The sequence below is a fragment of the Peromyscus leucopus genome, chromosome X, assembly GCF_004664715.2.
Source record: "Peromyscus leucopus breed LL Stock chromosome X, UCI_PerLeu_2.1, whole genome shotgun sequence".
NCBI classification, from domain to species: domain Eukaryota; kingdom Metazoa; phylum Chordata; class Mammalia; order Rodentia; family Cricetidae; genus Peromyscus; species Peromyscus leucopus.
The window spans coordinates 55,480,611-55,505,733 of NC_051083.1; the positions used below are offsets into that span (position 1 = coordinate 55,480,611).

The 25,123-nt window shown below is 40.5% G+C and overlaps 1 protein-coding gene across 2 annotated transcripts; it reads right to left on the bottom strand.

Moving 5' to 3' along the window:
- Nucleotides 1-1,180: 1,180 nt before the first annotated feature.
- Zc4h2 (zinc finger C4H2-type containing) lies at nucleotides 1,181-18,009 on the bottom strand. 2 transcript variants are annotated; one of them, XM_028888880.1, is made up of 5 exons: nucleotides 17,761-18,009; nucleotides 6,723-6,894; nucleotides 4,986-5,158; nucleotides 3,746-3,908; nucleotides 1,181-2,655 (listed from the first exon to the last, which is right to left on the bottom strand). In XM_028888880.1, the coding sequence occupies exons 1-5, from the start codon at nucleotides 17,811-17,813 to the stop codon at nucleotides 2,542-2,544; spliced, it is 675 nt and encodes a 224-aa protein (XP_028744713.1). In that variant the 5' UTR covers nucleotides 17,814-18,009; the 3' UTR covers nucleotides 1,181-2,541. The 2 variants fall into 2 exon arrangements, with proteins under 2 accessions (XP_028744713.1, XP_037054801.1); XM_037198906.1 differs by having other exon boundaries at nucleotides 6,723-6,903; nucleotides 17,761-17,978.
- Nucleotides 18,010-25,123: the final 7,114 nt, after the last annotated feature.

The following is a 25,123-nucleotide window of genomic DNA, read 5'->3' on the forward strand; positions in this document are numbered from 1 at the left end:
TAAAGGAAGTTAAGCTACTTGAGGTGACAATGCTCTCTACAAGAACCATAGGATAGGATAACAAAAACCCTGGTACCACACATGAGATTCCTCCCTTGGAAGGGTTGGTTAGGTAGTCCACGTGACTCCCAAAGCAATACAGATTATCGATGTAGTTCTTTTTTGCCTCTCAGGAGTTTAGGGTGAGCCCCTGTTACTGAAGACACCAGACACATAGGACACAGGACTCAGATCTGACCTGAAAGCCTCTTCCCTGCTGCCTAGCTTCAGTGGTTCCAGAAAATACTCTGCAAGCTGCCAAGAGGGAGCTATTAGAAAGTCCTACCCAGCTGCAACACCTATGAACCATGACAATCACCAGCATGGCAATGTTGTGGGATAACTGTGTTGATATTTGGGGGCTGGTGATCCAAAGACAGTCCAACAAGGAAGCATTGCCACATGACAAGATATGCATAAAGGTGTAAGAAGAGGCACGCACATGCCGGTGGCAACTGACAGCTGTCTAACTGGATGGACTTAAGGTCCACTCAACAGGAGGAAAATCATGCCTGACACTAGAAACCTAGCCAGCTTCCTGGGGCTAATGAGGTCACAGACTTGAGAAAAGAATCTATTACTACCACTACTTTAGGAGACTAGCTTAATTCCTTACTACATTCTAATCCTTATACCCAAAGGATCAGTGTAGCTACCACTCCTCATCAATAAAGCGTCTCTACAGCAAATGGAGACATCACAGAAAACAACTGAACACAATGCACTAATCAGGGGATTAGTAGGGAACCCAGCCCCAACAGAAACTCCTACATCACAGCTCCTGCCTCTATGGCTCAGGGAATCTTGAGGAAGAGGCAGTGGAAAGATTGTAAGAGCCATAGTTCCTGCCTTACTATAACTGCTTTGGTCTGCTTTCACCATGCTCCTATGTTTTCATTCCCTCAGGTAGTGGCATGGATACAATCCTCCCCATATTCTTAACTAGTCACTCTAAGAAAATAGTAGTGAGTCTCAGCGTTGGGGTCCTGCACTTCCACTCTAGCCACGGCAGGTGGCTAGCACTGCTCCAGCCATCTCTCTGTCTTCAACCGCAGTGCTCCCAGCTCCTGGTCTTTTTCATTTTCCCCTCTCAATTGTTATTGTTGTTGTTGTCCAGTACACAGAATGCACCCCATTCGCATTTATTCCAACAAATGAGCATTTATTTAAAAGGATTTATCAAATCATATCATAACACATTTACTTTCAAAAGGCAGAGGAATGGTTTATGTTTGGAACACATATTATCATGACTCAAAGCCAAAAGTTAAAGAAAAACAGGATAAATATGTCCCTCTTCTCCCCAGCCAGGGGTAGAAACCTGCACCTACATCTTTTTCACTGGTCAGCCCTGATTTCATCCCATAGGTCTTAGAGTAGCATGACGAGGAAGCTTAGCTTTGATAAAGAAGTGAGCTGTGGGGCTTGAAGAGCTTCACGCCTTTTGTGGGGAAGAAAGGTCACCTACACAACCCACAGAAAAAGAGTGACCAATAACTTCCTTAACTGAGGCTATCTTAGGGAAGACAGACCCAAAGGGAGGGAAGAATGGAAAACCGAAGGCATACCCACTTAGATGTATGAAATGATTGGCATTCATGTAACACTATATCCACTTCTCTCCTCCCAATGCTACACAATCGAGCAGATATTAGAGTGGTGGTTTTTAAACAAAATTCAAAGCTAAAGTCAGCTCAGGCTTTCTCAGCCCAAGGCAATTCCTATACCATAGCCATCAGACCTCATATTTTAGGCAGTGAACTAGGTGAGATTGTAGCATGGGTCTGACTCCCTAATTTCATTGTGGGGAATGTCTTCTGATTTGCAAAGAGCAAAAAAAAGGTATAGGGAAAGACCCCCAGATCTTGGGATCTCAAGATGCCCAGCCTGGTATGTAAGAACATGAAGATAACTGGAAGACCTGGATGGAACTATAGAATAGCGCCAGAGCCTCACAAATTACTATAAGAAAGAACACTTGTCTAAATTACTCCTGGGCTTTAGTGATGAGCTGGATATTGGGGAGATATATGCATTCAGCCCATTGAGAAGTCCAGCAAAAATAAAGTTGTTGTCCCTTCAGAACCTACGGCAAAAATACAGGGAAGGAAATCATAGAGGCCTTTTCTTAAAGCAGGAAATGGACCTCCTCCAGTCCTTACACCCTGCAGCTCATTAGGTTCCAGTCCTCGGGAACAAAAGGAAAGGTTAATCAGGGCCTTTTATCCCACAGTCAGCTCCAAACAAGGACTGTAGTTGAGAGGTGAGCTGGAGAGGAGTCATGAGATCCAGTCATTAGCACCCAAACCACAGCTGTTCTTGAAACTGACAGCCCAAGAACAGAAAGAAAGAAGAGCAAAGAGAGGGGGTTATTCTCCCAACAAATTAAATAGAAGACTCGGGAGGGGAAGGAAGGGGTAATTTTTAGAAAATCAGGACATCTATCACTCTGGCCAAAGGGAGGGTTTACGATCAACAGAGGTCTAGCCTTTCACCTTCTCTTCATTCATCTTGCTTCCGTTTTGGCTTTTTGGGGTTCCGTGACCGACTCTTGGCTTTGCAAAGAGGGCATATAGGTGCATTTCGATGAATCTGTTGGTGACATGACAAGCAGGCCTGATGGGGGTAGACAGGATAAATAAAGTTAGGGCAGTCAGACTCTTCTAAGCAATGCTTCAGACTGCAGAGACTCAAGGGCCCAGGAAACAATCGTAACAGCTTTTGGGAGTTGGTATTTTACTTCCACCATGGGATTCAGGGATCAAACTCAGATCATCACATTTACATGGTAAGTGCTTTTACATCCTGAGCCATGTGGTGGCTCGTAAATATATTAGACTTTCCACATTAAGTGGTCTGTTACAATTATTCAACTCTATTTTATGTTAAGATACAAGACACTAGCTGGATTTGGTGGCACATGCCTTTGATCCCAGCACTTGAGAGGCAGAGGGAGGGGAATCTCTGAGTTCGAGGCCAAGCTGGTCTACAAAGTGAGTTCCAGGACAGCCAGAGCTACACAGAGAAACCTTGTCTCAAACCAAACCAAAAAAAGATACAATATACAAATCACTTGGCATGTGTGTGTCAGAATACCATCAATGAAAGCATATAACAAGTCAGACTATATCTGTAGGTTATCGTCTCCTGGGCAACTACTCCAGTAAAATGTCTGTTTTGACTATTTACTATTGACCTGATTCTGTGATGCTTCACTGATAACCCACGAAAAGTTTTTGCCTAGTAGAAATGCAAATTAATTCTACTTCTAAGAAAAGGTAATCACAAAGGTAGTACATTTATGTCTCTAGAAGACATAAATAATTTCTGTATAAAAATTTCCAAATTTATTTCAGCGTCTGTTTCCAACCATGTAAACATCTGTTCATCCAAAGTACTTAGAAGCTGCCTTGGGATTCTGTCGGATCCCTCACTAATGAAATATGTTCACTATATATTTGTATAAAGATCATCTTTCTAACCTTTAGAAAATTGTATTTTAGCAGGGCCTGCCAAGTTTCTTGTATTCTAATCTCCCTGGGAATATGAAGCAACAAAAGCAACATGGATTCAACATAGCATCCGATCCTCTGTATCCCAATCAAACATTGTTTAAGATCTAAAGGCCACAACCTCAAACACAGTATCATCAGCTTTCTATTGCAGGATACTTTGCTTCCTCCATGGTCCAATCTAGCTTACTCACCTTCATAGGTGGAGGCTGCTGTCTGAAGGTGGCTGTCTGCCGTGTGTCCTGCTTCCTGGCCACTTGGAGTTGTTGGGCAGCAGCAGCCGCAGCAGCAAGGGATTCAGGTATAGGGGGTTCTTGAGGTTCTGTCTGCCATTCTGCTTTCTGCTTCTCAAAGTAACTTTGGGGGTGAAAGACATTGGCTAGATCATTCTGAAAGCAAGAAGAACCTTGCCCCTGTTAAAGTCTCTATGCTAAGGAATGAAAAATTGTACTAGGACCTTCTCTAGAACAATACTGCCCTCCCTATAGCACATGGCTCTTTCCACTTAATACTAGATACATTATCAGTAGCAATGGTAGACACTTTTCTTGTTAACTCTGTTAGATGCAGATGATCAAGAAATCTTAGGGCTAGCGAGATCTTTAGACCTATTCTCTATTTGATGGTCACTTGCAATGTTCTTATTAAGCATTCTCAGGCCTATACTTATATCCTCCTAGGAAGAAGAAGCTCACTACTTCTACAGGCAACCAGCTGTACCTTTAGGATATACTTCCTCCTGTTGGGCTGAGCTCTCTCTTTAAAATGAGCCTAGTTTTTAACTCTGGGTCTTGAGATTAAAAGACAGGCTAGATTCTGGAGAAAATGGAAGCATATCCTTTTATGTTTTCAAAGGTTTCTGTATACTCTTCTAGCCCCTCACTTGGAAAGTGACCTTTTAAAATTCATGGGTAAGCTATTTTTGAATGTTACATTACATTGATTTATTTGTGCATGTGTATGTGTAGGCAGGCACATGATGCTGCCGTGTCATAAGGACAGAAGTCACAGGACAGTCTGCGGGGGTTCATTCTTTCCTTCTACCACATGGGTCCCAGGAATGGAACTCAGGTCCCCAGGGTTGGTGGAAAGCCATTTTACCCCCCTGAGCCATCATGCCAGTACACAGGTAAAATTCTTACACTGTCAAAAGTTGCACAAAGTATTTTAAAAAGTCACCTATTAAACGTTATCACATCATTGCTTTTGGTAATAGGTTAGCATGGAGACTTGAAGATGGTCATGCAAGGAATTAGCCACTAACAGGCCTAAGAATAGGACTATATATATATACATATATATATATATATATATATATATATATATATATATATCCATGTCCATCTGTGTCACTGGTCCCCCCCCCTGCCCCCACCCACCCCTCTCCCTTCTGCTACATCGTGATATTTTGGGGTCAGAGGGCAGGCAGCTTACTCCAAGGAGAGCTTCTCTTCCTCTTCACACAAGTCAGGAAGCCTTTGCAATCCCAATGTCATACGCAGGGCATCCACGTGTTCTTTCAGCGGCTTATACTCATCATGAAGCCTCCGGGTTGACTCCAGCAACTTGTTTAAGTCATTTTCTGACTGTTTAATGGTGTTTTCCATCTGGAAAATAGAGCACGGGAGAAACAGAAAAGATCCCGAAGTTCTCCAGGAAGTTTTCTAACTGAACAGATAACAGCACCGACTCCAGAGGGAGACCAATCTATGTTCAAGTTCTCTACATCTTCTACATTTCTGATCAAGCCTCAGTTTCTTCATTACTATGATATTGAAAGTTTAACAGTGCATACCCCATGCAGTCTTAATAAAGATTCAATGATCAAATCCATGTGAAGCGCTTAATATAGGAATTAACAGAGTAAAAGCTCATAAAAAATGGTGGTTAAATTACTCAAATTAACAACACATCATAGCTAGAATTGCCTTTGGAGATCATCTAGCTCACCTCATCTAGGTCATCATCTCCACTTTTAGAGGTTAGGGAGCTGAAGTTCAGAGAAGAAAGGGTTTATTCTTATACTTCTTACGGACAAAACCTACACAAACAATTGAAGACTTGTGTCTTCCAGGCCAGTTACATTTTCCCTAGGTCGATTGTTTTCAAGCTGTGGTTGCCACACTTCCACCCTACCACCCTTATTGCCATCCCCCACCAGCCCCTGCAACAGCATTTAGGAACAAAGAATTTTAAATTCTCAAGCCCTTACCTAACAGATGTAACTAGGAACTCTGGAGAAAAGTTCAACAATCTGCGTTCTAGTGGGCTCTCCAGTTGACTCTCAAACTCTAGTCTGAGGTCTACTGGCCTGGATTCTCAACTAGTCTATGAAGAACACATGATTCATTCCATTGATTCTATATCGTCAGTCAGCTTGCAGCAAAGTCTACAGTTCCCTCCAGGAGACCTACGGTCTTGTGCTCTCTAACACACAAAACCCCAGGGGTCTATTATGCAAGCCTCAGTTTTATATTTTTTTAAGGATTCTAGGCCTGACAATATTCTGGCAATGAATAATCCCACAGAAATGAGTTTGCCAAGAAGAGAAATTTAGCTCCATCAAAAAAAAATGAATTAAAAAAAATACTGTCATAGGCTCTAAGGATTAGAAAGAACTTCATAGGTAAACCTTCCCACTTCCTGATAAAGGAATAGCAAGTAGAGATGCCTAGACTATTCATGAATAACTCCATTCAAGGGAAGTTTGTCAATGCAGCAATTTATTCCCAATATTCCAAGAGTTTCCAAATGGCAGCCTAAACAAGAGAGTGCCACTCTCATAAGCAGACCGAGAGGATTTGTTTGGTCTTGTTGGAAGCTTTTGAGTATTTTAAGGTATCCTCAAGAGGCAGACATCTAGTCCACTTTTCCTTAGCTACTTAAGCTGCAGACTTCCAGAATGTGAACATGTCAGAATTGAATGAAGCCTTGAAGGTCAGTTAGCCTCTTTCATAATACTGGGAGAAAATATGATGCTCAGAAATAAAGGACTTGTCCATTGCTGTTGGTCAGTGACAGAACCAGAGCTAGCTCAAAACTAGAATTTTCTACTCCACAGCCTTCTCGTCTGAGCTGGCCACAGCCCCAACTAAATGAAAGGTAACACCATTTTCTATTACCTCATCCTTAACAGGCCCAGAGACAGGCTCCAGGCAAAAAGTCACATACCACATTGATGTCAGCATGGATCAGCCGGAGTTCCTCCACATGGGCCATCTTCTCCTGTAGCAGGAGATCCATCTCCTGTTTGTATTCTTTCAGGTGCCTCTCTTCTGACTCCAGTGCCTCAAACTCGGCCTTCAAACGGGCCTTGATTTTTTCCATCTGCAGAGTCTTGTTCCTGAAATTTCTCAAGAGCAGGAAACAGGCCAGCAGAAGGATGGAGGAAATTTAAATACCGAGAAAGTGGCGTTATCCGATTACCTTACTTCTCTCTGCTTTGACTTACTCCGTACTAATGTGGAAATAACACCACCTACCTCACATGTCATGTGGTAGGGATTAAATGAGTTAACACATGTAAAGTTCCCAAGCATGTGGCACATGATGAGCAGTCAACAAATGATAGTGTACTCCCCCACTCTGCCCAGTAGTTCAGCCATGATTATCTCCTTCACCACAGTGGTCCAGGCATTGTTACAAAGAACTAAACAAGTACTATAGGTGTGCTATAAGGCATAATACTGGTTACTAAGATTAGAATGGCTTCATTATCATATGCCATCTTATAATATGAATACTGGCCTATTAAGGGGCCAAGAAAAGCCTTCCTAGTCTATAATCAATTAAATAAAGATAGCAACAAGACCTTCTCCAGATCTTCTTTTTCCCTTACTTCCAGGGGCCCACTAACCAGCCCACTTATGGCAGAGATACAGGTAACCTACCTGTGCACCCAAGTACAGTCCTTCCCAACCCTGGTCGAATTGTGGATGCTTTTTTGGGATCATGACATTCTCTTGACCCTTCTTTCTCCCTTGGATCCATAAAATACTGAAACCCTCACTCCAAGGAACTCTCTATCCAGCCCATATAGAGGGAAGACATGTGTAAATTAATTTTTATTCCCTGACAACTCTTATCTTTATATCCTCCCAACTCGGGTAAACCTGCAGCTGCTTGCCAAGGATCATGACTTTTTCCTGGCCCTCTTCCTTCTTTTAGAAATCACCATCTCCCAGACCATTCCCTGCAAGGGACCCTCTAGCCTTTCTGTGTGCTGTAGAAACACAGATAACATACTTAGCCTTGCAGGCGCAACCTCTTCCAATTCTAGTTGCCCCTATGGACATTTGGTCCTGATCCATACTTCACGGCCAGACAGGCCTATACATCCTGTGCTATGGCCCATCCTGGTGACTATGCCTGATCCTACCCTGCCTGAACTCATCTCAATTTCCAGACCCAATCTAGATCCCACAACCAGGGACTGGGCACAGCCTGGTGAGACCCATGTGCACTTTTTTTTTTAACTGCCAGCTTGTACTGAGCAACAAAGCCTGTGTACCAGCCAAGCCTTCTGTGTCTACGTCAAACACACCCAAAACAAGAAGTCCATGTGCCCAGGTCTCATTGCAAAATAATATAAAAGTTCAAAGGCATGTGAACTTTTCACCCCATCCCTCTTCACCCCCCCCCAATCCACATGTCCTATAGAAATTCTATGTATAATTATGTGGGTTAATCCCAGGATACAGAACTTATATATATATATATATATATATATGTGTGTGTGTGTGTGTGTGTGTGTGTGTGTGTGTGTGTGTGTGTGTATGTATGTATGTATGTATTTCATCAAAGAATTCAGAGTTTAAAGAAAACAGAAACAAATAGCTCAGTGAACTTAAATAGAATAAAGGCCTGTTACCCAAGAAAAGACAAACATAAGGCTGAATAAAATAATGCAGGATTTGAAAATGAAATTCAATAAAGAGATAGAAAGATTGAAAAGCACTCAATATAAAATGAAGATGGAATTTAAAAATGGAACAGCACAACTAGGAAACCCAAGGGAAAGCTTTACAAACAGAGTGGTAGCCAAAACAATCATGAGCAATGCAGGAGGTGTTACCATTCCAGATCTCAATATATCAGTGTCCGAGGCAAAATAATAAAAACAACATGCTAGTGTCACAAAACAGACATGTATACCATTGGGGGGGGGAATGAAGATCTGAATATAAGTACACATAACTACAGCCATTTAATATTCAACAAAGATGCCAAAAAATACACAGTCTCTGTAAGTTCATATATGCATCCGTCCTGTCGTGTTTAGAAGGGCTTGTTTCATAGTGGCCTCCATCCCCTCTGGATTTTACACTCTTTCTGGCTCCTGTTCCACAGGGTTCCAGGAGCTCTAAGGGGAGGGATTTGATGGAGACGTCCCATTTAGGGCTGAGTGTTCCAAGGGCTCTCTCTCTTCGCATAATGTCTATCTGTGGGTCCCATTATTTGTTCCCATCCACTGCAGGAGGAAATTTCCCTGATGGTGGCTGAGCAAAGCACTGATGTATGAGTATAGCAGGATGCCATTAGGAATTATTTTATTGTTACATTCCCTTAGTAGGACAATAGTATTTGGTTTTAGTGTAGATCTCTGGGCTATTTAATCTTTGGTTCTTGGCCATCCAAGCACCAATGAGTATGGGTTTGAGCTCATGGAGCAGGCCTGAAGACACATAAGATATTGGTTACTAACTCCCACAAGCTTTGTGCCACCATTGCACGAGAATATCCTGCAGGAAGAACATCATTGTAGATTGATAGGTTTGTAGCTGGGCTGGTGTTTATGTTTCTCCTTTAATAGCATGTGGAGTACCTTCCCGTACCAAGAACATTAGCCCATAAGTGTGAAGGCTCTATGTAGGAACTAGCTCAACTTCTCCATGTTCAATGAGTTGTATAAGGGTTGTCTTCAGCAATAGGGCTTTGCTATTAGTTCGTGGATATCATTCTATATAGCCTTGGCAACAGCCTGGGTTTTGGAGGAGTTCCCATTGGGCCTTCTTTGGCCAACAACTCAATTAGATGTAACTGATTCCTGGTACTGAAAGCTTCATTTGGGGCTCTGTCTCCCCTGTTAATTGGCAATTTCATTTAGGCTGACCAAGACAAATTTTATAAATGAATGCATTTAATTGGAAGCTTGCTTATAGCTTCAGAGGGTTAGATCTTTATTATCATGGCAAGAAGAAGACAAGCATGACACTGGAGCAGTAGCTGAACCTTTACATCCCGATCCACAGGCAGAGAAAGAGAGAGGGAGGGAAGGAGAGGGACTGGGCCTGGTGTGAGCTTTTGAAATCTCAAAGCCCACCCCCAGTGACACGCCTCCTCCAAAAAGGATTCACCTCCTAATCCTTCACTAAACTGTCCACCAACTAGGGACTAGACATTCAAATATAAAATCCTATGGGGGCCACTCTCATTCAAACCACCACATCAGGAAAGTAGAAAGGAAATACTGTGTGTGTGTGGGGGGGGGCGGGTTGTCAGTACAGAGTATAAAAGCAGGGTACAAGTGATCTAAAGGGAAATCAGAAAAATAGCCAGGGAGCTTTAATTAGGGAGGGAGGAAAAAAAGGAGGAGAGTAAACAACATTAGAGATATTTGAAAATAGTCATAAAAATCATATTACTATCTACATAAATAGCTATAATACAGGGTAAATCTGTATAAGCATATTCATATATATTTTAAATGAAAATTTCCCATCTGGGTTGACAAAACCATAGACTAACAAAAACCCAACACCAAGAATGAGAAACTGGTCAAGGTTTTCCAAGAGACTTACAAAACATGATAGGCTATTTCTGTTGTCCTTGGTTGCCCCCTAGAGGTGGAAGGTAGGTCCCTATTGCTAAATAAAGACACTGCACACTGGGCACAGGACCCAGCAGATCCAAGCTATTGCATATGAGCTGAAAGCCTTCTCCCTGAAGACCACTTTCATGGTACCAGAAGGTGCCATGCAAAGTTCCAAAAGAGGGAACAATCAGCAGTTTTACCCAGCTACGATGTTTATGAACCACAGCAACAATAAGCATGACACAATAACCCTAAAGGTACAATGGTGGCATGTATAACTTCGTGGCAACCAACAGTTCTGTAACTGGATTAAGACCCACTCAACAAGAGAGAAACCATGCCTCTAGTTTCCCATGGTACTGGAAATCTAGCTAACTACTTCATGCTAGTTAAGCCATGGTTATTGGAGGAGAATCTACAACCACTAATTTAGACCAGCATAATACCTAACTGCACTCTAAATATTTATCCTTATATACACAGATAAGTATAGTTCTCACCACTCATCAAGGAAGTTTCTCTTTGCAACGGACAAAGACCATTTACAGAAAACTACAGCTGATCAAAATTCAAGATATGGAGTTTCGTCCTATCTACAACACAACTCCTGCACTTAAGGCTCATGGATCATTGCAGATGATTGAGGGAGTGGGGGTTAGTAAGAGCCAAAGGAACAGGAAGCTTGCTATCAAATTGTGTCTCCTAGAAATGTCAGAGGAGCTACAACCATGAAGTCTCACAAACATGGCCACTGAAACATGACCACTGAAACATGAAGGATGACACCAATAGACATGGCAACATGGATGGGGGAAACTCACAAGGCCCTCAACCCTACACAAAGAATTACAGGCTGAAAGGGAATGCTGAGGCAGGAGGAACAGTCCTCCCCAGGGAAGAGCTCCCCAATAGGCTATCCAACACCAAAAGAACAGCCCTGAAAACATACACAAACAAACAAACAAGTAAATTATACATACTGAGAAAGTTGTATTTATATGTTTAGAAATATATAAATGTATTTATACACACACACACACACACACACACACATATATATATATATATATATATATATAAAGCAGGCACACATACATGATATATATGCATTGGCAACAAGAGCATGTTACAGATATATTGGTATATACATGAGGTAGGGAAAGGCTCTCATTCATGTTATGGCTACAACATTCCCTTTCTCTGTTTCATTGAAGCTCACCTCCTCTTTCCTATTTTCTATTACATTTGTTTTTGTTTCATTCTTGTCTTTCCTTTTTCTCCTTGACCACTACTTATAAGACCAGGAAATCCACACAGCAAATAGACCAATGTGATTAGAAAGCTGAAATATAGCATTGAAATGCAGTAGAGTTTCTGCTGGACATACGATCATGAAATACACTGTGATGAGAGAATACATTCCTAACACCTTTCCCCATTGCAAATTATGCCTTTGGTGTGTGCAATAATCAATATAAATATGCATGCTTCTAGTCCTCTGTCCATGTGTATATTAGTTTGGCTTCATTGGGTGAAAATACCATCATCGTTGCTACTACAGTCCAAGAACATTAAGATTTTAACAAAATTGATTGTTCTTTTAATAAGAGTATTAAAATAATCGTAATCATAATTTAAAACAGTTGAAGAACTGCAAATAGTGGAACATTAATTGGAGTATCAACATTTATAAGGACACTTGATAATAACACCAAATGCATGTATGTATGATCATGTGAATAGAGGATACACTTCATGTGGGCTTCAGGATTGATTAAACTCAGGTTGCCAGGCTTGCATGGTAAGTGCCTTATCCCACTGAGACAGCCCTCTTTTTATTGTTTGCAGGTTATCTTTTTTTTTAACCCACAATCTACCTGTATCATTATTTTTAAGTAACTTTGTTGTAGATGGTATATAACTGAATTGCTTTTTAGAAATTCATTATACAAATCTCTCTTTAGTTGTCTTTGAGTTATTTATCTTTTTAAATGTGAGAGCTGAAACAATGGTTCAACAGTTAAGAGCACTGGATGCTCTTCTAGAGGACCAGGGTTTCATCCTCAGCACCCACACTGCAGCTAATAATCATCTTTAGTCCCAGATGGGGCTAAAGATCTATAAATAAATATATAAATAATAGACTCTAATCGCAGGGGATCTGATGCCCTCTTCTGTCCTCCAGGGACATTGCATGCATGTGGTACACACAGACAGATGTTGGCAAAACATCCATATACACAAAATAATAAAATAAAATATTTTTAATTATGTATATATGTGTATTGTGTGAGTTTAGTGTGCTGCATGCATGCATATACCCATGGAGGCCAGAAGAGAACAGTGGAACTGGAGATATAGGCGATTGTGAGCCACACATGAACCCAGGTCCTCTACAAGAGTGCCTAGCACTCGTAACCACTAAGACATCTCTCCAGCCACACATTATCTACAGTAGAATTATTTATATGTAAAAACTGCATCAGCCTTTGCAACTTTGTATATCTTGTTTATTTTCTGTGGGGAGTTTGTTTGCTTGATTCTTTTTTTCTTTTTTAACCAGCCTTTCTTGGATGAACTAAATATGTTTTAGAATTCCATTTTTGTGTACTTTTAATATTTTTGAGCCATCTCTTTGCATAATATTTTTAGTGTTTGCTTTAAGAAATACATTATAATATACAGAATTTATCAGTATCTTCTAACATCACACTACCAGCTTTAGTAAAATGTATTATCTATTTTGCTTCTCTTTAAATTCACCTATTCATAAATATTATAAATATTCATGTACATACACTGAGTTTATGTTATAATTATGTTAGAAAATTTCCTCCAAGAAGTCTGATAGGGAAGAGGACCAGGAGGTAGGGGACAAGAGGGGGTAATAAGGGTCAATATGATCAAAGTACATTATATACATATGTGAAATGTCACTGTAAATTTTTATACATTAATATATGATAATAAAAATAAAATAAAATAATTTTCCTTCAATCACCCAACATAATTAAGAAAACTCAAAATAAAAAGTAAAGTCAACTCTATCATGTCTTGCTAAGTTTATGCTTCCCGGTGTAACAAAGTTTTTTTCTCTATTTTAAATATTTTTATCATTCTTTCACAGTACATCTGCTGATAGTTCCAGCATTTGAGAGTGTCTTTGATTATGAAGTATAGCATTATCCCTGCACATAACATTCTATACTGGCAGTTTTTTTTCATTCAGCACTTGAAAATTTTGTAACTCAACCTGCAAGCTTGTACAGCCACTTTGGAAATCAGTATGGCGACTTCTCAGAAAATAAAGAAAAAGTGGTACATATATACAACAGAGTATTACTGTAAAAAACAATGACATCATGAAATTGGCAGGCAAATGGATGGAATTAGAAAATATCCTGAATGAAGTGACCCAGACTCAAAACAACAAACATGGTATGTACTCACTCATAAGTGGATATTAGCTGTAAAGGATAATCAGACTACAACCCACAACTCCAGAGAAGCTAGGAAACAAGGAGGACTCTGAGAGGGATGCATAGATCACCTTGGGAAGGAGAAACAGAGGAGATCTCCAGGAGTAAACTGGGGATAGGGGTACAATATAGGGTGAGGGAAGGGGGATGAGAACATGGGGGAATGGGATGGTCGAGCTGGGGTAGGGATGGAGTGGGAGAGCAATGAAAGAGATATCTTGCTAGAGGAAGACATTATGGGGTTATGGAGAAACCTGGTGCTAGGGAAACTCCCAGGAATCCACAAGGACAACCCCAGCTTAGATGACGAGCAACAGTGAAGAGGGTGCCTGAACTGGCCTACCCTGGTAATCAGATTGGTGAATACCCTAACTGTCATCATAGAGCCTTCATCCAGTAACTGACAGAAGCAGATGCAGAGATCCATAGCCAAGCACCAGGCTGAGCTCCATAAGTCCAATAAAAGAGAGAGAAGTGGGATTATATGAGCAATGGGGGTCAAGACCATGGTGGGGAAATCTATAGAGACAACTGAACCAAGCTCATAGGAACTCACAAACTTTAGAACAATAGCTGTAGAACTTTCATGGGACTGGACTAGACCCTCTACATTTGGGAGACAGTTGTGTAGCTTGGTCTGTTTGAGGGGTCCCTGGCAGTGTGATCAGGATCTATCTCTGGTGCATGACTTTCTGGATCCCATTACCTATGGTGGGACACATTACTCACCCTTGATGCAGGAGGGGAGGGGCTTGGTCTTGCCTCAAATAAATATACCAGGCTTTGCTGTCCCCCCATGGGAGAACTTACCCTTTTGGAGCGGGATTTGGGGGGTGGGACAGGGGAGGGCAGGGGAGGGGAGTGGGAGGAGAGATGAGAGGGGGTCTGTGGTTGGTATGTAAAATGTTTTTTAATAATAAGAAAATGCTGTACCTCTTTCCACTAGGACCTTGATATTTTTCTGTTGAAGAATTTGCCATTCTAATTTCCCCCTCATAGATATAATTAGGGGATTAGTTCTTGTCACCTGTATTCCTTTCAAGATGTGTCTTTTTTTCTTTTTCTGAAGACTAATTATACTATACCTTGGAGTAGATTTCTTTTTGTTAAATCTATTAGTATTTGATTAGCTTTTTGAACCTGGAGGTGGTTCTTCCTCTGTGTGGTACAATATCAGCCCGTATTTCTCCAACCATTTCTTCATTCTGTCCTATGTCGCTCCTGTGTTAAAGGTTAGTAATAATCTCACAGTGATTTCTCTTGCTTTGGGTTTAAGCTCACTCTTTTTTTTTCTGTCTGCTCCATCTTATTGATGAACCTATCTGTTGAATTTTTAGGTTGTTCTAAAGATCCCCTGAGCATCTTCTTCATGGTTTGTATTGTTCTTGCAGTCAGTCCTTGTGTATTTGCTTTGATTTTGTATTTTTTTAACTTAAGGCAGAGTTTATTTGGGCTTATGGTTCCAGAAAGGAAGTTCATAATGGCAGGATAGATATGGCAGCAGGTAGCAAGAAGAGGAAGGTAAGAAGCATCTTCAACCTCAAACAGGAAGCAAAGAGAGCAAATTGGGAACACCTGCTACCTGGACCTGCTACTCCCAGCAAAACCGTTCCTCTAGCAAGACTGCATGAGCTCTCCAAACACCACCACTGACTGGGAACCAAGTGTTCAAATACCTAGGCCTACTAGGAACATTCTCATTCAAACCAACACATTGAAATTCCTGGCTCTCACAGATTCACGACAATAACATAATGCAAATTGGCATGTACTCCAACTCCAAAAGTCTCTGTAGTCTTTAACATTTTCAACACTGTTTCAAAGTCTGGAGTTTCTCTGAATTGTGATTTTTTTGATGTTTATATGCTCCCAGTGTGTTGTATTGCTTACTGAAGCATTTTCATGATGTATATTTTAAAACTCTTGCTAGATGATTCTAAACCTGTGGTTTATCAATACTGGCACCTATGCATTTTCTCATTCAAGTTGATTTATTGGTATGGTGAGAATTTTTTCAATAAAAGTTGGATATTCTGGATTTTACTTTAATCTTTTGTCTTAGTATGCTTCCTGATACTCTCAACAGTAATCTAGGTTTACACTGGGTCTTTCTTGAACACCAAGTGGTACGCCCATGTTACTGGAGTGGAACTTCAGCCTTCTCTCTAAACCTCTTCTGTTACTATCTAACATGGTTGGGGAATAGAAGTCATGGCTCCTGACTTGATGTCCACTGAAAGGGGTCTATTTTCACCAGGGATTAGTGACCTTGATCCCAAATAGTCCATTTCTGCAGATAAGATAAACACACACACACACACACACACACACACACACACACACACACACACACACACTTATTTTGGTTGAGTCAAGGTTTCTCTGTGTAGCCCTGGCTGTGCTGGAACTCACTCTGTAGACCAGGCTGGCCTCAAACTCAGAAATCCTCTTGCCTCTGCATCTCAGGTGCTGGGATTAAAGGCGTGCACCACCGCGGCTGCCACTGCCCAGCTAAAACAAGCCTATTTTAAAGTTCACAAAGAGTGTAAGACTGAAGTTAGAGGCTTCCTACTCAAAGGCCAAAGCTTTTCATTAGCTGCACTCGTAGCACTCTCCTGCACCTAGGAGTCTCATTTCCTATCTCCTGATGCTTTTGTAGAAAAAGACAGCAGCAACCCTTCAAGGGGAAACAGAAGAACAGAGCCTTTGTAGGCAGACTCCATTCCTGTCAAACTGTGGCATTGTCAAGCGCTGTGAATATGAGAACTCACTCAGATTCTCCCAGCCTCCATTTTTCCAATATGACAAAGGTCACAGGGCACTTGCAAAATGGTTGGGTGGGGGGAGAGCTGGCATACCAGGGGCTCAATAAATGACAATTGTCCTTGCTTTGCAAAAGGAAAGACACAATCCCTCCAAGAGGAAGAAGAAACCAAGATTCTTCACTACCACTACTACATGGAGATCCCACACAGATTCCCCAGAGGTTAAATCTCTTGTTAAATTTGTCAGGGTCCAATCTAATTTCTTAAAAAGATATCCTCGATGTCTCTTTTTCTTTTTCCTCCATATATCTGAAAAACACTCCAGATGCAGGAACTTAGGCGGAGCAGGGAGGCCCACATAGTCAGCCCTGTTTTCTGAGCAGGATATCAAAACTTGCTTGCAGAGCAACTTATTGGAGGCGTGACAATTCCCAGTTTGCCAGACCTCCAGTTCTAACTCACATTCCCATAGTTTGCAACCTCCTTCCAAGCTCAGGATAGGAAAAAAGTGGTGAAGGAGTTTCAGGGAAACAAGAGCAGCCCCCTCCCGAGGTCCATCTGCATCCCCAGCCTATAGCCACAGCAAAGTTGGGAACTGAATGACCAGGCCAGCTAAACTAGGCTCTCAGAAGGCTTTCCCAAGCTCTAGGTCATGAAGCGGAATGGAAAATCATCAACTTTTACAAAGCAAGGAGCAAAAAGCGACTTGTACTAAACAAGTATTTAAAAAAAAAATGTGTCTGTGAGTGCTAGCACTCGTCTCCATACCAAAAAGAATACAGTTGTCTGGTGACTGGCTCCTGGTGTGTCCCTCTATTCTATCTTAGCTACATCTGGAAAGGCATCGCCATCTCCCCTCCTTCCCTCCTCCTAGTACACACACACACACACACACACACACACACACACACACACACACACACTTCCACCAACTACCTCCTCTAGACTGGATTTCAACTTACCCTTGCTCCCTCATTCTTCACCTCATTTGTAAGCCTATGGTGAATGGCCCCCTTTCCCGCTCCTCTTTTGCAAGTAGCCCAACAATAGATAGTTTCCACAGAAAAACAGTTCTCTTTGCTCCCAGGGATGCCCGGAAGGGAGGGGGGATCGAGGAGGGTGGATGCTGCAATAAGCAGTGAAGGGCTTACCTGATCTCTTTAATGCTTTCCAATTTGCACATGATTTCTTGTTCATCTGCCATGCTTTTCACTCTCAATTTCACGTCCAGAGAATTGTAAAAATGCACCAGCCAAGGAATACAATAGATACAATACAGCCACCTCCTACTGGTTTGTGGCTTTGAGCCTGTGTGGTAGGGACTTAGGAAGGCCTGGGAGCTGTAGTCCGCAGTTCCAGGGCCCGCTAGGCAGCCCGGGTGCCACTAGAACTACAACTCCCAGAAGGCCAAGCGAAACATTCCTGTTCCCTTTCCTGTAGCGGCACTTTAAATCAATATGTCACAGATAATTATGTCAAGATTATGAGGAGTGCAAGGGAATGAGGATGCTTGTCCTACCAGTGTGCAACAAAATAGGGGAAATCTCGAAAGCAACTGGGAAGAAGAGAAACATACCTTTTATCACGGGCCTCGGGCCTCATGCCAATGCACCCCAATAGGTTAAGGAATCTTTTATTTACGGAATGCCTTGGGGGTGGAGAGAAACTGCGGGTGATTTAGCTTCCAAAATGTCAAGTGCTCTAGCAGTTTAGGGATTGACATTGAAATGTAAATAGAGTGGAGCTGAAAATACGGGGGCGGGGGGAAAAAGGAAGACAAGAGAAAGGGGACTCTTCAAAACACAGGAAACTGGGCTTGTGAGGAGGATCTCATTCCTCCTGGTTCCCAATCCACTGAACTATTACTTACTCAGTTCATAGTTTACCAGTCAATGAAAGGTGTACCGAGGGAGGCACTGAAGAGTCAACGAAAATAAAAGCAAGTTCTTGCCTTTGAGAAAGAGAGACTGAAACATAATATATTATACAGTGTACAAGAGATGTCACAATGCAGAGATACATAGGTGAAACCTGAACACATAAGATGCCAGAGAAGAGTGAGCTTTCTAGGAAGAAATAGCCTACGTAGAAAACGAAAAAGGCAAGTGGTCCAGGGAGCCTGGAGTACAGCGTTCCTGTAGTGGTTCATTAAAAAGAGAAGTGGAAGACGTGTTTAGAAAAGGTAGGTTGTAGACATATTTTTTTAAAATACATTTTTTTATTTTTTTCTTTGGCTATTTTATATGTGTTATACAATGTGTTTTAATCAAATACACTCCCCAGTTGTTGTCTTCCCACCCCTTGCAGAACCATCTCCCTCCTAAATTCATGTATTCTTCTTTAAACCATCAATTCGTGCTAGCATTATATGCATGGGTGTAGAGCCATCCACTGGAGAATGGGCAACCAATCAGGGTCAGCATCTCTGAAGAAAACTGAAGCTCCTTCCCCAGCAGCTAAATTTTGAAATACCTTGGAGTGTCAGACTAGAATTTGGAATTAATCCTATAGGCACACAATTATTCAGTATGCATTTATTATGTGCTCACTGTATGTCAAACAATGTGTAATTTTAATATATATATTATATGCATATATATATATATATATATATATATAAATTTTTGGTGCTAGGAATTTAACCCAGGGCCTTATTCATTCTTAGTATGCAGTCCACAACAAAGCTACACCCATAACTTCTAAAATAAAATAATTTAAAAGCACTGGAGTGATAAAATTGGAGGTAACAGTAAAAGTAAAATGTAGAATTAAAGAAAATGAGAGCTAGTAAGAGGGCATTCCAAAGAAGATGGCTAGGCATGGAAATCAGGCTTCAGAAAAAAGGAGTGTCACAAATGAGCTAACAGACTCACCTCCGCACTGTCACTCTCAGCTACCTTTTGAGGTACCCTAATCTTTGAGGGACCTAGACCCATACCAAAATGGGATTCATGGATTCCACCAAGAGAGAGGAATTTCAGGAAGCAGAATTGGAGACTTAACTAAAGATATTGTGGTTTTAATAGGAATAGACTCCATAGGCATGCATATTTGAATGTTTGGAATTAGGGGATTAGGAGTTATGGTCCTGGTAGAGTAGGTGTGCCTAGTTGGAGGAAGTGTGATACTAGGATTGGGCTTTGGGGTTTCTAATGTTCAAGCCATGCCCAATGTTGCTATCTCTGTTTGCTGCTTGTGGATCAAGATGTAGAACTCTCAGTTAACTCTTCTGAGCACCATGTCTGCCTGTATACTACCATGCTTCCCACCATGACAATAATGAACTAAACCTCTGAACTGTAAGTCAGCCCCAACTAAATGATCTCCTTTACAAGAGTTGTTATTGTCATGGTGTCTCATATAAGAGTTGTTGTGGCCATGGTGTCTCTTCATAGCAATAGAACAGTGACTAAGACAGATATTAAGGGGAAAGGTCCTCAAGAAGAGACCTAGAGCACACCTGAAAACATGGATATGAGATTCTCTAAAGGAAACTTACCAAAAGTGAGATATTCCCTAATATACTCTTGGGCTCCTTAAGAGAGTCACAATTATTTGTTTTAGCATTAGGCATTAACCATTTGGGTGGTTCTTAGATAACATCACAAAAAGTTGCTAAGAAATCTTTTGTTTTCTCAGTTTTCCATAACTGAGATAAGTGAAGTGGCTTCTCAGATGCCCTGGATGGATCTATAATCTGATAAAGTAATAAGAGCCATTGTGGTTTGCACAGGGAGTTCAGTATGTGTTGTTTGACTATAAATGGAATTCCTGGGGAAAGTGCAAGATTATAGCAGTCAAGGGAGAAGATCCTTGAACAGGTGCTAATTGTGCTGGAATTCTTCATTCTGTGTTGGTGATGGAATTCTACTAGACTCCAGGGCGACTCTTGTAGTAAGAAAAAGAAAGAAAGGGTGTGAATGTACATGGATAGGGAGGTGGGAAGAATCTGGGAAGAATTGGGGGAATGAAAACTGATCAGAATATGAGGTATGAAAAATACTTTCAATTGAAAAAATGTTTAACGTAAAAATCAAATAGGTTCCTGGATGAACATTGTGGTTGTTTGAATAAAAATGGTCACATAGGCCCTTAGGGAATGGCACTATTAGTAGGTGTAGCCTTGTTACAGTAGGTGTAGCTTTGTTGGAGGAACTATATCGCTGAGGATGAGCTTTGAGGTCTCAGATGCTCAAACCAGGTCAGTGTGGCATTCATTCTCTTCCTGTTGCCTACAGATCCATCTGTAGAACTCTCAGCTCCTTCTCTAGTACCATGTCTGTCTGCATGCCACCATGTTTTCCCTCCATGATGATAATGGACTAAACCTCTGAAACTGTAAGCCAGCCCCAATTAAATGTTTTCCTTTATAAGAGTTGCTGTGGTCATGGTGTCTTTTCACAGCAATAGAAAACAAACTAAGACAAACATAAAGTACTTTTCAATATGAGATAGTATTGTTTGGGAGAAAAGTGGTTGTTGTTTGTGAAGATATGTAGAAGCAGTTCAGGAATGGACTTTGAAGGGCTTTTTTTGATTTTGTTAATTTGTTTGTTAATTTTGCTGTGCTGGGAATGGAAATCGATGTTTCTACACAATAAACAAGTGTTCTACCAATGAGCTACATAGCAGATATAATCTTTAAGGTTTTAAAATAAATGTATTCATCCTTAAAAAATATTGATTGTTACTGCTCTAGTTAGTGGTGTGAACCTGGGAGACTGGGGCCTAAAAATGAGGCAGACTAAAGTCTCATACAGTAACCAACTAACCAACTTCATTCAGGGCATCAGATAGTTTATATTCTGAGGGCATTCTAAGGGTTAAGCAAGGTATTAAGCAAGGTTCAAGTAAGTTAAGGCTGTATACAATGACAAGGACAACCCATGCTTGAAAACATTTTTGAATAAGAAAAGTAAAATGATGGGTAATCTGAAGCAAAACTCACTCCTACTTGGGAAGGGCGCAAAAGCATATTTCAAGAATAAGCCATGTTATGGAGAAACAAAGGTTATAAGACTCTTGTCTTCAGCAATAGGAGCTTATCATCAGGTTTAGAAGGTAACTGATAATATTGGCAACAGCCTGTAATTTTTGTGGGGTGGTTCTATGAGACTACTTTGGCCAATGATTCAACATGCAACCCATTCCTAGCACTGGGGTTTTTACTTGGTAGCATAAGACTTCCAGTTGGGGCATGGTCTTCCACATTATATGGTAACGACACTTAAATTCCTTTCATATATGTATATATTTCAGGAAGCTTCCACAGTTGTATGTTTCTATATGGCTTTTCAAAAGACTTTTAGTGGTAATTTTCCCTTCACATAGTCCCTTCTTACCTTCCCTTCCACCCCACCCCAATTTAATCCTCCTATTCTAATTTCCCCTTCTATATTCTATTTTTCATTCTTTGGAAGGTTCTCTTCCTCCCCAACCATACTCCTTGCCCAGCCTCTTACAAGCTACCTAAACTCTGAGATTGAAGCACACATATTTAAAGCTTAAAAAATAACATCCACATATAAGAAAAAAATGTAATGTTCTCTTTCTGGGTGTGGATTACTTCACTCAATATATTATCTAAGTTCATCCATTTACCTGCAAGTCTCACAATTTTATTTCTCTTAACAGCTGAATAATATTCCATTCTATAAATGTACCATATCTTCATTATCCATTCATCAGTTGATGAACATCTAGGTTCTTACCAGTTGCTGACAATTATAAATAGAGCTGTAACAAACATGGGTGAGTAAGTATCTGTTGAAAGATGTACAATCCTTTGAATATATGACCAAGATTGGTATAACTGGGTCTTGAGGTAAATTGATTTTCACATTTTCGAGGAGTATCCACACTGATTTCCACAGTGGATATACCAGTTGGCACTCAGACCAGACCAGAGTGAATAACTGTTTCTCATTTCCACATACTTGTCAGCATGTGGTGTAATTTATTTTATTAATCTTGGTCATTCCAACTGGGATAAGGTGAAAAATCAAGGTTGTTTTTAATTTGCACTTTCCTATAGGCTAAATATTGAGCATTTTGAAGTATTGCTCAACCATCTGTGTATCATCTTTTGAGAACTCTGTTTAGTTCTATACTCCATCTTTTAATTTGGGTATGTGTTTTCTTGATGTTCAGTTATTTTAGTTCTTTGTATATTCTAAATACTAATGCTCTTTCAAGTGTATAATTGATAAAGATTTTTCCTAGTCTGTAGGTTGCCACTTTGCTCAAATTCTGGTGTCCTTTGCTGTATAAAACCTTTTTATCTTTGGGAGGTCCCATTTATTAATTGCTGGTTTAACAACTGTGCTACAGTCTTCTCTGCAGAAAGTCCTTTCTGGTGTCAATGAGTTCAAGCCTATTACCTAATTGCTCTTCTATCAGATTTAGGGTATCTAGTCTTATGTTGAAGTTTTTGATCAATTTGTAGCTTAGTTCTTTGCAGGGTTATAAACTCAAATCTATTTTCATTTTCCTACATAAGTCCATCCAGTTTGATGAGCACCATTTGTTGAAGATGCAGTCTTTTCTCCAGTATGTATCTTTTGGCTTCTTGGTAAAATATCAGGTGTCCATAGGTGTGTAGCATTATTTCTGGGTCTTCAGTTCTATTTTATTGACCAATATGTCTGTTTTTATGCCAATGCCATGCTGTTTTTATTACTATAACACTGTAGTTGAAATCTAGGATGGTGATACCTCCAACAATTTTTTTACTATTCAGAATTGGTTTTAGATATCCTGGGTTTTTTGTGTTTCCATATTAGAGTCAAGGTTTTTTTTTTCAATTTCTATGATGAATTGTGTATGAATTTTGATGGGTATTTCATTGAGTCTGTAGGTTTTGGTAGGATGGCCATTTTCACAGTATTGATCCTGAGAGATTTATAAGGTTTTGCTTTTATGATTTTTTAATATCACAAATTATATCTATGGACATTCATAATGATAAGCCAACCTTACCTTTATGTTGTAAATCATACTTAATTATTGTACATTATTCACATTATATATTATTGCATATATTATTAATAAAATTGCACTCATGTATTACTTTTTTTCAGAATTTGATGTGTATACTGGATTTACATCATTTCCACCCTACAGTCCCCACCCTCCAATACTTCCAATGGTCCCCCAACTCCATCTCAAATTCATAACCTTTTCTTCTTTAATTGTTATTGTTACATATTATATTATATATTGTTACATATGTATATTTTACATATGTGTGAATATATAAATATAACCTGCTGAGTTCATTGTGTTGCTCAAATGTATGTGACTCATAAGTACATATGGGTATGTACTACTTGACTGACTATTTGATATGGGATAACATATCAGGGAGCTCATCCCTGAAAATAATTGATTTCCTCCCTCTTTAATTGCCTGTAACTCTTCATCAAGAGAGGAGGCCTTGTGAGATTTCCCTCACTCATAATGGAATTTTGACTGGTGGTGTCATTCTGCTCATACTGTTTGGGTAACAATATTGTTGAGATTTTATGAGCACAGTTTCCTATCTACACCATCTACATATATAGATATGTACACACCATCCTACAGCAAATGTCCTGGTTCTCTGACTCTTACAATCTCTTCACGCCCTCTTTCATTATGTTCCCTGACCCTTGTGTAGAAGATATGTTTTAGATATATCAGTTGGGAATGGGTACTCCTCCAGGTCAGTTTTTTCTCCATTTCAGCCAGTTGTGGATTTATGAAATGGTCTTTAAGTCAAAAATTTCTATATCAAAAAGCTCCCCAAAAACCAAAAATCAAAATAAATAAAACAAATAAGGCAAAAAATGCCAAACCAAAACACACACACACACACACACACACACACACACACACACACACACACACACGTAGCTAGAGTTTTTCTGCCTTGCCCACAGTCAGGACAAATCTTTGTCACCCGCCAGTCCCACAGCCACTCAGACCCAACCAAGTAAACACAGAGACTTATATTGCTTACAAACTGTATGGCCGTGGCAGGCTTCTTGCTAACTGTTCTTATATCTTAAAGTAATACATTTCCATAAATCTATACCTTGCCACGTGGCTGGTGGCTTACCGGCATCTTCACATGCTGCTGGTCATGGCGGTGGCTGGCAGTGTCTCTCTGCCTCAGCCTTCTGCTTCCCAGAATTCTCCTCTTTCCTTGTCTCACCTACTTCCTGCCTGGCCACTGGCCAATCAGTGTTTTATTTATTGACCAATCAGAGCAATTTGACATACAGACCATCCCACAGCGCACACACACACACACACACACACACACACACACACACACACACACCAAACATATGTGGAGTCCATTTTCTTTGCCCAGTTAATCTTGAGTATGGGTCCTGGCCCTGTAGTGTGGTTGACACAGCCAGTGTCACTCCAATGGAGCAAATTTATTTTTCCCTTTATCAGTAGATAATCAATTGAAATTGTTCCTTGGCTACATGTGTCCACTCACCCTTCTCAGTGCTATGATTTTGT

Bases quoted from the DNA above. Each gene is read 5' to 3' on its own strand.
- Zc4h2 (XM_037198906.1), bottom strand. From the start codon at position 17,813: ATGGCAGATGAACAAGAAATCATGTGCAAATTGGAAAGCATTAAAGAG. The intron at 6,904-17,760 runs GTAAGCCCTTCA...CCTGCTCTTGAG, and splicing joins GAAAGCATTAAAGAGATCAG to AAATTTCAGGAACAAGACTC. The intron at 3,909-4,985 runs GTAAGCTGCCTG...TCACCCCCAAAG, and splicing joins GAAGAGAAGCTCTCCTTGGA to TTACTTTGAGAAGCAGAAAG.